Source organism: Salvelinus namaycush, chromosome 7 (genome assembly GCF_016432855.1).
Source record: "Salvelinus namaycush isolate Seneca chromosome 7, SaNama_1.0, whole genome shotgun sequence".
Taxonomy (NCBI): domain Eukaryota; kingdom Metazoa; phylum Chordata; class Actinopteri; order Salmoniformes; family Salmonidae; genus Salvelinus; species Salvelinus namaycush.
In genome coordinates, this window is record NC_052313.1 from 41,905,411 (window position 1) to 41,918,693 (window position 13,283).

A 13,283-nucleotide genomic window follows, 5' to 3' on the forward strand; every position below is an offset into this window, starting at 1 on the left:
CTGTGTCGCTGCTGGCTGCACCTGGGAGACCCATGAGGCGGCGCACATTTGACCCAGCATCGTCCGGGTTAGGGGAGGGTTTGGCCGGCTGGGATATCCTTGTTCCATTGCGCTCTAGAGACTCCTTGTGGCAGCCCGGCGCATGCACGCTGACTTCGGTCGCCAGCTGTACGGTGTTTCCTCCGACACATTGGTGCGGCTGGCTTCCGGGTTAAGCGAGCAGTGTGTCAAGAAGCAGTGCGGCTTGGCGGGGTCATGTTTCGGTGGACACATGTCTCTCGACCTTCGCCTCTACCGAGTCCGTACGGGAGTTGCAGCGATGGGACAAAACTGTAACTACCAATTGGATATCATGAAATTGGGGAGAAAAAGGGGTAAAAAGTACAACAAAAAGAAAGGGACAGGGAAAGATTCATTTAATATATTTGAAATTTTACGAGATACATCCTTGGTGGAGATATATGGATGAGCAATTTGCTACAGAGATGTGGATTTCATGTTTTTCAGTAATATTTGCACACTCTTCAGAAAGTCTTGTAAATATCTGTATTTCTATTACTGTAATTGTGCAGATTCTGTAGCCTGATTGCCAGTCTGTTTTTGCTGTCTTGACAAATCATTATCATAGCAAACATGTTTGGCATGACAATTCCTTAAGGAGTTGGCAAGAGAGCTGAAACAGACTGGCACTCAGGCTAAAGATTCTTCAGTTCGGTAAAATAATGTTTTGACCACGAATCCTATTGTACATATCCAGGTACGGCTACCTGTGGCCCAGGGCTGTTTAGTTGCCCAGAGTCATACGGGTGCGTCCCCAAACACTGGCTTTGTGATGGGGAGAGGGACTGTCCAGATGGGAGTGACGAGCTCTCTGCTGCTGGCTGTGGTAATAATATTGTTCTGAAGTTCTCCAACAGAAATCGCAGTCATAGTGTAGTTACTCCCTTTTCTAAAGCACATATTATAATGATAATAATAAGGACATGTGTCTAACAGTGTAGTCCAAGTCCCTTTTGTAAAACACAAATGTCTCAATACATGTTTGTCATAGTGTATTGTCCTCTGAAGGCATCCAAACTGAAAACACACTGTCCTCTGAAGGCCTCTGGACAGAAAGTACACAGTCATAGTGTAGTCACTCAGTCCCTTTTTTAAAGCACAAATATCTCAATATGTGTCTGACAGTGTATTCTGAGACCCTTTTTCTAAAGCTCAAATGTCTCGACACATATTTGTCATAGTGTATTGTCCTCTGAAGGCTTCCGAACCGAAAGCACACAGTCATATTTTAATCCCTTTTGTAATGAACAAATGTCTCAATACATGTCCGTCAAAGGGTATTGCCTTCTGAAGGCCTCCAGACAGAAACCAAACAGCAGACAATCATAGCGTAGTCAGACTCAGTCCCATTTGTAAAGCAAAAATGTCTCATTACATTTCTGTCATTGTGTATTCAGAATCCCTATTGTAAAGGAAAAATTACTCAATAGGTGTCTGTTATAACAAAGAAAATGAAAAATAATCGGCACTCCATCTTCTACAGTGCTGTAAAACCATATTTCACCTTGACACACTCTACATTACCAAAAGTATGTGGACACCTGCTCGTCGAACATCTCATTCCAAAATGATGGGCATTAATATGGAGTTGGTTCCCCTTTGCTGCTATAACAGCCTCCACTCTTCTGGGAAGGCTTTCCACTAGATGTTGAAACATTGCTGCCGGGACTTGCTTCCATTCAGCCACAAGAGCATTATTGAGGTCAGGCACTGATGTTGGGCGATTAGACTTGACTCGCAGTCGGCATTCCAATTCATCCCAAAGCACTTACAGTTGACCGGGGCAGCTCTAGCAGGTCAGAAATTTGACGAACTGACTTGTTGGATAGGTGGCATCGTATGACGGTGCCACATTGAAAGTCACTGAGCTCATCAGTAAGGCCATTCTTCTGCAAAGGTTTGTCTATGGAGATTGCATGGCTGTGTGCTCGATTTTTATACACCTGTCAGCAACGTGTGTGGAGGAAACAGCCAAATCCGCTCATTTGAAGATGTGTCCACCTACTTTTGTATAAATAGTGTACCTTGTTAATAATGTCCACATTCCTATAGAAGTTCAGATCCTTCTTGAGAGAGGTGTATGATATGAAAAAATCTCAGGTATTTCTTTAACAAATTGTCCCTCCACATATTTCTTATCACAGCCCCCAACAACACGTGCATGGAGGGAATGTTCCAGTGTCGTAATCAGATCTGCATCCCACAGCGGTTCGCTTGTGACCGTGATGATGACTGTGGAGACGGCTCCGATGAGACCCTGGAGTGTGGTAAGAACCTCTCTCTCTCTCTCTCTCTCTCTCTTGTATTTCCTCTTGTTGTGTTCTGGCTGCACATCCCGCCTCTTGCCTCCTGTGTCCTACAGAGTACGGGTCCTGCAGTCTGGGGGAGTTCCGCTGCACAGATGGCCGCTGTTTACCCAGAGTCCAGTGGGAGTGTGACGGCCATCCCGACTGTCTCGACCAATCAGACGAGCTGCCACACAACCCCAAGTGTTCCGCTGCAGGCAAGCCTTTCATCTGATACAGATGTGTGTGTGTGAGAGAGAACAGACGAGGTACAGACCGTCCCAGTCTCACCATGTCCCGGCTGGTTTTAACCTATTACAAACACATTTTGTGCTCATAGACCTGCTGGGAACAGGGCTGATACATATTGAGTTGCTAGCAGGGCCGTGCTCAGACCTTTCAGGGGCCAGGTGCTCAAAATGAACCCACCGGCTCCCGGTTTACTGATTGTGATTTATCTTCAATGCTCTTTACAATATAATATTCATAATCTTCTGACTCATTATGTATGGGCTGGCTGGCTAGTAGCTTGTGTGGATATTTTTAGTATATGGTGGTTAGATCAGGCAGGTCGCCTGTGATACAAGTCATTATTCGACGTCCATCCATGTCTGAGGACTTCGGGAGTTGCCTTGGAAACTGGTCACTAGGGGCAACAGTGAGCGCTGTTACCTTCAAGTAGGCATAGTGGACGTGGATGGCAGATGGGCGTAAGCATCCTCCTCTGGTTCCAAAGAGCCCAAAGGATGCATGTTCAAATCCACCGAAATGTTGTTTTTAAATTTTTGTTTTACGAATTCGGAGTTGATGCCTAAACTTAACCTTGGAACGATACGGAGACGTAATCAAACTCTTCGAAATGTGTTGTTTGGAACAACTTCGAAATTTGACGTTTGAGAAACATGGACGAACGTCTTGACTACCTCTGTTGCTGCTGCCATGACACTCGTGTGCCACTCCCGAATGAAGAAGGGATGGAGTGGCGTAGATGCAGCCGCTCCTCTCTGTCTTTCTGCCTCTCTCTGCTGCACGTAGGCTAACAGGCAACCAGGCCAAATATTGATGATGATGTAAATCAAGTGTTATCAAGTGATAATCAAATGTTATGCTGCTGTAGCAGTACTGTTGATATTTAAACTAGGTACTTTAGCTTGCGCCTTGTGTTGGAATTATTGTAATCAAAAGGAGAGTCTTTTAGATTTCTTCAAAACAATCCAACTTTATTATTTAATTACTGCAGTAATGGAGCTGGTCGGTAATCAACCCTGGGGGTGATCACTGAGAACACAACAAGCTGGTTTGAGCCACGGCATTTTATAGAAAGTCCATTCTCCTTCAGTCTCCATGACAAACAACAGATGTATGGAATGGGTCACAAGGTTAAGATTTGTATGAAAGATACGTATAATTCAAAGCAGACAGTATCTGCTGTAAAAACTGTCCTCATTGTGTAGAGATGAGGGTCTGGCCCCCCAACTCCATACTGGAGCCATCTCCCCCTGGTACCCCAGTACAGAAACATTAACTCATGCTCTGGAATGCGGTATCACCCAAAGACATCATAAATCTTCCAGAGGCCCATCCTCAGTAGAACATACACAGATAAGCGTTCTAACAACCTCTTATTCTGTTGCAAAAAACAACCATTTGATGCAATAACAGCATTATAACATAATCTTGTAATTTCTCCACCATAGCCTCCCAAGTGGCGCAGCGGTCTAAGGCGTCACTACAGACCCAGGTTCGATCCCAGCCTGTGTCACAACTGGCTGTGCCCGGGAGACCCATGAGGCGGCGCACAATTGGCCCAGCGTCGTCTGGGTTAGGGGAGGGTTTGACCTGCCGGGATGCCCTTGTCCCATTGCGCGCAAGCGAATCCTTGTGGCGGGCCGGGTGCCTGCAAGCTGACTTCGGTCGCCAATTGTATTGTGTTTCCTCCAACACATTGGTGTGGCTGGCTTGGCAGGGTCGTATATCGGAGGACACATGGCTCTCGACCTTCACCTCTCCCGAGTCCATACGGGAGTTGCAGCGATGGGACAAGACTGTAACTACCAATTGGACACCACAAAATTAGAGAGAAAAAGGGGTAAAAGTATACAAAATTATAATAATAATAATAATAATTGGTAGCTTGCTACACACACTCGACCGGTGACTGCGTCTCAAGCCGTTGTTGTGTCTTTGGCATCATTAAAGTGAAGACTGTGTCACGCCCTGACCATAGAGAGCCCTCGGTTCTCTATGGTGTTTAGGTCAGAGCGTGACTGGGGGGGTTATCTAGTTTATAGATTTCTAGGTTGGGGGTTTGTGTGGTTACCAATTAGAGGCAGCTGGTAATCGTTGCCTCTAATTGGGGATCATATTTAGGTAGGCTTTTTCCCCACCTGCATTTGTGGGATATTGTTTGTGTTAGTGTGTTTGAGCACTACGTCGTCATGGTCTTTGTAAGTTTTGTTATTTTGTTTCTAGTTTCACTTTGTAATTAAATATGTGGAACTCAATTCACGCTGCGCCTTGGTCCGATCATTTTCAAGAACGTGACAGAATATCCCACCAACAAAGGTGTCCAGAGCTCCCGGCGACGTTTCCCAGTCCGGAACCTCCCGGCGACGGTCCACAGTTCGGAACCTCCCGGCGACGGTCCACAGTCCGGAACCTCCCGCGACGGTCCACGTTCCGGAACCTCCTGCGACGGTCAACGGTCCGGAACCTCCAGCGACGGTCAACGGTCCGGAACCTCCAGCTACGGTCAACGGTCCGGAACCTCCAGCGACGGTCAACGGTCCGGAGCTTCCAGGCAAGGCGTCCAGTCCCGTTCCATGGCAGGAGCCTTCCTCTGCGCCGATGTCCAGGCACGGCGTCCAGTCCCGCTCCAAGGCCGGAGCCTTCCTCTCCCCGCCGGTGCCCAGTCCAGGCACGGCGTCCAGTCCCGCTCCATGGCAGGAGCCTTCCTCTGCGCCGGTGCCCAGTCCAAGCACGACGTCCAGTCCCACTCCATGGCTGGAGCCTTCTTCTCCGCCGGTGCCCAGTCCAGGCACGGCGTCCAGTCCCGCTCCATGGCAGGAGCCTTCCTCTACACCGATGTCCAGGCACGGCGTCCAGTCCCGCTCCAAGGCCGGAGCCTTCCTCTCCCCGCCGGTACCCAGTCCAGGCACAGCGTCCAGTCCCGCTCCATGGCAGGAGCCTTCCTCTGCGCCGGTGCCCAGTCCAAGCACAACGTCCAGTCCCGCTCCAAGGCCGGAGCCTTCCTCTGCGTCGGGGCCCAGTCCGGGCACGGCGTCCAGTCCCGCTCCATGGCAGGAGCCTTCCTCTGCGCCGGTACCCAGTCCAGGCACGGCGTCCAGTCCCGCTCCATGGCAGGAGCCTTCCTCTGCGCCGGTGCCCAGTCCAAGCACGACGTCCAGTCCCACTCCAAGGCCGGAGCCTTCCTCTGCGCCGATGCCCAGTCCAGGCAGGGCGGCCAACTCAGCTCCATGGCCGGAGCCTTCCTCGGCGCCGGTGCCCAGTCCGGGTGCGGCGTCCAACCCAGCTCCATGGCCGGGGTCCTCCTCTGCGCCGATGCCCAGTCCAGGCACGGCGTTCTACCCGGCTCCATGGTCGGACCTGTGGTCTGGGCGGGGGCAAAGACCTGCACCGGAGCCGCCACCGACACTAGTCACCCCCCTACCCTCCCCATTTGGATTCAGGTTTTGCGGCCGGAGTCCGCACCTTTGGGGATGGGGGGGGTACTGTCACGCCCTGAGCACTCGGTTCTCTATGGTGTTTAGGTCAGAGTGTGACTGGGGGGGTTATCTAGTTTATAGATTTCTAGGTTGGTGGTTTGTGTGGTTCCCAATTAGAGGCAGCTGGTAATCATTGCCTCTAATTGGGGATCATATTTAGGTAGGCTTTTTTCCACACCTGCATTTGTGGGATATTGTTTGTGTTAGTGTGTTTGAGCACTACGTCTTCACGGTCTTTGTAAGTTTTGTTATTTTGTTTCTAGTTTCACTTTGTAATTAAAGATGTGGAACTCAATTCACGCTGCGCCTTGGTCCGATCATTTTCAAGAAAGTGACAGACTGTTATTTTATAAAATAAATTCTCTGTAATTATTATTATGTGATTAAACTAATCATGTAAATGTAATTAACTAGGGAGTCGGGGAACCAAGGAACATCTTCAGATTACAAAGTTATAATTTTCCTCATATAACTCTTCAGATATTTTAATATCTGATCAATTAGTATTCTACTTAATGAATTATTCTTTACCTCATGTTAGTCTCATTCCAAACGTCGTAAATTGTTAGTTGTCTGCACGAACCCAGCCTTTACTTTGAATCATCCATACATCAATTGTCTTAATCATTTATTTACTAACTAACTAAATAATCACAGAAATGCATAAACAAACAACACAGTAGATATGGTTACAAGGAAATGATAGGGGAGGTTCCCTAGTGGGCTAAGCCAATATGACGGCTTGGTGGACAAAGGGAAGTGGGTGTGGACTGAGAACAGTGGGAAAGACAAAAAGAGTCACTACACAGTTGATAATTATATGAATTGAAATGCTAATCCTTTGCACATGAACGCTCACTTATTTTGGGAATAATTGCAATCAATATGTATTTACCCAGTGTGTCATCGTGATCTTTGTTGGAATCGTCAGTCCATCTGTTGGAAAGTTCATCCAAGCGTCTCTCTGCTTCCCTGAAGTCTTTTGTGGTTAGAATGGATACTTCAGAGTACCATTCAGAAATGCTCTTATAGAATAGATGTTTCTGCGGTTGTTGGTCTTCGCATCCCAGATTGACATAATTTCTAGCTGCAGACTAGTAATTAGTATCTAAGATTTGCTCTTATTCTCTCAGGATCGATAGTCTCAGAGTTTAACCATTTCCACCCGTGTAGCCAATGCTCCGCGTGGTACGGTTAGGAATTCAATAACCATTACAACCTTAGCTTAAACTGAGGTTTTTGTGGTCTCTACTCAATCCTTTGCCCCCTCAGCTGACCGAGGTATGCGTGGTCTAAAGAGGATTTCTTCAGGAGTTTTTTTTATTTGTAACAGTAGAAAAGGGCTGTTCCATGACGCCAGATCATGTCTGTGCTCACGGGAGGTGGGCCAATGACTTTGTTAAACTTTAAAGGGAATACAATTCTCTTTCATTAAAGGGTTAACATCACCTTACATCATTTCACAAATAGTTTAATCGTTACTCATTCATTTTATACAATAATTAGACGCAAACCTCATAACGGAGGCACCTGTATAAACAGAGTTATGGTAATGTGGCTGTATTGTCTTTCATGAGGTCACAAACATGAAACAAAACGGACCGGGTTGTAGCTGGCTTCTCCACCGACCATTTACACATCCTCCAAAACATGCATATTGTTCAGTTCTCAAATTCTGTGATGAAGAAGTTCCTTTGTTCTACTGTGGGACTCTCTCTCTCTGTACTGCATGGCCAGGAGGAGAGCGTCTCCTCCAGGAATTTACGACCTGAGATAACAGAACCTGGGTGTAGGAGAGAGAGAGAGAGAGGGATTCCACGATCTATACCCAGAAAGGGCCACATCATGACACCATACATGTTTGGATACTGGGTACGAACTCCATACAGGGCCGACAAACAGGCGCAACCAACCAACTGACGGGGTGGGGGTGGCGAATTTGATGACATCAAAACGAATTTCGAGCAACGGGTTCAGAACAACAATGTCAAAAAACGGTGTACAAAAATATATACAAATACCACCACCCAAAAGGGCAGTTTTTGAGAGGGAGGGCAATGGGGCAGGTGCTCTGACACAGGTAGACCCCTATGTGTACACGTTCCTGGTTGATAGAAATATGTTTATTTGACTGTTTAATTATGTTGGCCGGTTCCCCAGACCCAGATTAAGCCTAGAACTGGACAAGAACAAAATATATAGATAATTTTTTATCTAGGACTAGGCTTAATCTGGTTCTGGGAATCCAGGAGTCTTGCATTCCTGGCTTTCACAGAAAATCTAACACTTGCCACTTTGTTCTGTAGAAAGCTTGTGCAACGGCTCTTTCTTCATGTGTGTCAACGGCCGCTGTGTCTCGCTGGCCAGCCTGTGTAACAGGAGGGACGACTGTGGGGACGCATCAGACGAGAGGAACTGTCATATCAACGAGTGTTTGAACCGCCGAGTCAGTGGATGCACACAGGACTGTGAAGACCTGCCTGTAGGGTACAAGGTAGGAAGGTACCCCTGCTTGCTTTCTCAGAATTGCAAGCGCACACACACACACACACACACACACACACACACACACACACACACACACACACACACACACACACACACACACATAATCACAAGTCATGAACTGTACAAGGTTATTTTTCTCAGTATCACACACACACACCCACGGTATAGCCCTAAGTATGGTAAGCCCACTAAGCTCTTACAACATAAAACTAAGGCTCAGCCGCTAACTGTTTATTGATGTTTTGCAAATGTCTCTATAATGATAGGATTTCTGTGTGATAGCACCAGGGTTATTACATTCCATATATTATCATGTTTAACAATAAAACAAACAGAACCTAAATCAACATACTATGTGGACTTGATATTTCTCAGAATGGAAAAGGTTCTGTTTTCCAGAACATTTTGCTCCTGGCTTACAATATGTGTTTGTTTGTGCTATTCATACTTAATAACCATGACCCTGGTACATACAGTACAGTATGTATGTTGGGATCTGCCTGGTTGCTGTAAGCCATAGGTTGTCAGAGAAAAATGTATTTAAATCCATACTCTGTAAGACGTTCATACCATCAAAGAGTGGTTCGCCAACAAAACAAACCATAGATTTTGCACTCAGAACCTATTAAATCCCTTTGTGTCATTGTATCTCTGTATAGTCCATAGTCACTCCAACCCAATGGCGACAGTACCCCATTACTTTTCTATTGATTGATTCAGTGCCTCAGTGCCCACACATGGATTCTGTCAGAAAAATAATGGCTCTCAATTTCTCCCTTACGTCCGATCCAGTGCAAGTGTTGGCCGGGATTTCGCTTGAAGAACGATGGCCAAACGTGTGTTGACATTGACGAATGTTCATCCGACTTCCCCTGTAGCCAGCTCTGCATCAACACATACGGATCTTACAAGTGTCTGTGTGCAGACGGCTACGAGGCGCCAGCTAAGAACTCGCATAGCTGCAGGTCTCTCTCAGGTATACCTCTTTCTCTACCTCCATCATTTTCTCTTCTGTTATTTTTCTTGTTCTCTCTCTCTCTTCTTACCCATCTGTCCTTGTATCTGTGCCTCTGCTGCTTGAGGTACCCCTTTCTCCATCTTATCTTCTTTCATCCATTCCTTCTCTCTCTTCCTTCTTACCCATCTGCCCATGTGTCTACTCCTCTGTCAGCCACCTTCCTCTTGATTTTTTTTTAAAAATCAGGGACTTCCGGAAATCACAGGGGAATTACCTTGAATCGGAACGAGGGTTCTGATTGGTTAAAAGAGAACACTAGAATATGTCTAAAGTAGAACTACTTGTTCTATCTCCATGGGAATGTACCTGTAGTGAGCCCAGTCAAATAATAGCCTGTGACAGTGATATATACTAGGGCTTGGAGCTAGGGAGGAAATCAGTGGTTGTATAAGACTGACACCTCCAGAGCCTCTGACTGTAACGTTACTGCACCTGCAGTAGGATAATGAGACGATGCATTAAAAGTAATGACTTTACGAGGAATGATGAGCTATCGCTGAGAGCATACTGCTACAGTCACCCCTGCATAATCATATGTGACTCTTTAGGACCATCACTGTCAGATAATTTTTTCTGACTATATTGTAGCCATTCTGTATTATAATTGCTGTATTTGTTTTGTTCTTGTATTTTCTTCAGCTGAAGAGCCCTTCCTGATTCTGGCCGACCATCATGACATCAGGAAAATAAGCACTGATGGATCCAATTACACTCCTCTAAAACAGGTAAGACACACAAAGAGAAGTGTTCATTTTTTTTGAACCAGCTCAATATTTAAGGATGGAGAAGGTTTCCTATGCACAGAATCATTTCATTGATCATCTCACTTGAGTACATTGAGTATATCCTTAAATGGCCTGTGTGTCTCTCCCCAACCAATTATGCAAAGCAATTGCTCAATATGTTATGAGGTATTTTTTTTGTAACAACAATACAACATGTTCCTGATGATTTTGTCCCACAGGGCCTCAGTAACATTATAGCAGTGGACTTTGACTACAGGAAGGAGTTGATTTACTGGATAGACTCGAGCTCTCCTGCTCTAACCCAACGGAGGATAAACAGAATGCGACTGAATGGGAGCGACCTGAAGGTACAGTAGAGCAGCAGCTTATACAGCAGGGTTGAGGTAAATTCCAATTGAAGTTAGTCAATTCAGGAAGTGAACAGAGATTCCAATTCAATAATTGAAAAAAGGGCATCTATTTTCAATGACTTCTCAAAAAACGGACAAGGAAAAGCTGTTTATTTCAAAAGTTGTTGCATTTGTAATTTATTCGAATCACTTCCTGAATTGACCCCAACCGTGTTCTACATTAGCCTGAGGAAGGTGTGTAGCGAGATAGTGTTCTAGTGGTGTTAGTGGTTAATGTATGGGCCCTGATGGAAGGATGCACTTTATCCATTTTCTCTCTCTTGCGTGTGCACTCTCGCTCTCTCACTCTTTCTCTCACTCTCTCTTTTTTTTTTTTTTTTTTTTTCACCTGGCAAGATTATACTGCTGGAGATGAGATGTTGAGGAGGTTTATAGGTGCTTTATAAATCTATAATTTAACACCATGACTGTAGCGGTTTAAATGTGACTGAAGGTGACAGTCTTCCCAGGCTGAAGGTTGAGCCGAGGCACATAAAACAATGGCATTTATTCTATATGAGGGTTTATGGCCATGTAGTGCCTAATGCATTCCATTATGTCATAAAATGTACAATGTAGAATGTGAGTGTGTGGATAATTCCTTAGACACACAGCTTCTTCGTGAATCTTTGTTTTCATTATACCTTGGAAACACTTCATTGTTTTGGACCTAAACCACCTGCTAATAATGCACAGCATTATGTAGTTGATGGCTTACATGAGTATTAGCTTATGGTGTTTGGCACAGAACAATGGCTGTTGGTTTAGGTTCAGCTGTATTTTATGAAATGTTTTGTTTTTGTCCTACAGTTCAAATAAAGTGTTACTGAACCCTGTTGTGATCATGTTATGCACCATAGATAATGTACAGTACTGAATGGGCTTCCTTTTTTCTTTGGGGGGCTTGGGTCAATTTTCCACTCCTAAAATCAGTGACATTGGCACACAGAGGAAGATGACACAGGATACAGTAGCAGTGTGGTTTTATATGCTTGTATTTGCTTCTTGAACATGGCTGGTCTCCTTTCATGGCTCCCCATTTAGCTTTCCAAAGGCCAGAGCCAGAGTCTGGGTGAAGTTAGAGTGCCAACAGAACCTGAGTACCTAAGGGGGCTCCCCTTGGCTCGTTATCATTAATACAGGGATAATGACTCATTATAGCTTCACTGTACCCAGGATCACTCACGTCTGTTTCGTACTTCAGCTCACTGCTGCCAAAACTCTTCAGAGTAGAGACCACTTCTGTAGTTATTAGACCAATGTCATCACTATAAACGGCGATATTAGAACTGTTGCAGTGCAGACCCATAGAAGGATGTTCTGAATCGTAAGGGCTTTTCACAATGTATCTTCTTAATTTGGGGTTAAAATCACACCAGGGCTCGCTTACCCTCCATTCACACGATCAATTGTTAACCCTGGGGTAACAGAACCCAACTGAACCCAACAAGCGAGGGCTCCACATAACCGGTTACAGTGATTTTCTGATTCATCTTGAGTTGTTTTAAAGGCCCAATGCAGTCGCAAACTTGATTTTCCTGTGTTGGTAGCCATGAAGTTCTTTGAAAGGCTGGTCATGGCTCACATTAACAGCATCCTCCCGGATACCCTAGACCCACTCCAATTCGCATACTGCCCCAACAGATCCACAGATGACGCAAACTCAATCGCACTCCACACTGCCCTTTCCCACCTGGACAAAAGGAACACCTATGTGAGAGTGCTGTTCATTAACTACAGCTCAGTGTTCAACACCATTGTGCCCACAATGCTTATGACTAAGCTAAGGACTCTGGGACTAAACACCTCCCTCTGCAACTGGATCCTGGACTTCCTGACGGGCCGCCCCCAGGTGGTAAGGGTAGGCAACAACACGTCTGCTACGCTGATACTCAACACTGGGACACCTCAGGGGTGTGTGCTTAGTGTTCTCCTGTACTCCCTGTTCACCCACGACTGCGTGGCCAAACGCGACTCCAACACCATCATTAAGTTTGCTGACAACACAACAGTAGTAGGCCTGATTACCGACAACGATGAGACAGCCTATAGGGAGGAGGTCAGAGACAACAAACTCTCCCTCAATGTGAGCAAGACAAAGGAGCTGATCGTGGACTTCAGGAAAAGGTGGGCCGAACAGGCCCCCATTAACATCGACGGGGCTGTAGTGGAGCGGGACGAGAGTGTAAAGTTCCTTGGTGTCCACATCACCAACGAACTATAATAGTCCAAACGCACCATGACAGTTGTGAAGAGGGCACAACAATGCCTATCCCCCCTCAGGTGACTGAAAAGATTTGGCATGGGTCCCAAGATCCTCAAAAAGTTCTACAGCTGCACCAACAAGAGCATCTTGACCGGTTGCATCACCGCCTGGTATGGTAACTGCTCGGCATCTGACTGTAAGGCGCTACAGAGGGTAGTGCGTACGGCCCAGTACATCACTTGGGCCAAGCTTCCTGCCATCCAGGACCTATATACTAGGCAGTGTCAGAGGAAAGCCCAAAAAATTGTCAGACTCCAGTAACCCAAGTCACAGACTGTTTACTCTG

At 46.0% G+C, this 13,283-nt stretch overlaps 1 protein-coding gene across 1 annotated transcript in view; it reads left to right on the forward strand.

Annotated features, from left to right (window-relative positions):
* Positions 1–13,283, forward strand: part of LOC120050722 (low-density lipoprotein receptor-related protein 1B-like) — a 172,120-nt gene that overhangs the window by 103,045 nt on the left and 55,792 nt on the right. Inside the window, exons 52-58 of the mRNA XM_038997286.1 lie at positions 758–886; positions 2,205–2,327; positions 2,423–2,563; positions 8,377–8,564; positions 9,371–9,554; positions 10,236–10,321; positions 10,561–10,689. Of these exons, the coding sequence (XP_038853214.1) occupies positions 758–886; positions 2,205–2,327; positions 2,423–2,563; positions 8,377–8,564; positions 9,371–9,554; positions 10,236–10,321; positions 10,561–10,689 (980 nt within the window). The remainder of the gene's footprint in view (positions 1–757; positions 887–2,204; positions 2,328–2,422; positions 2,564–8,376; positions 8,565–9,370; positions 9,555–10,235; positions 10,322–10,560; positions 10,690–13,283) is intronic.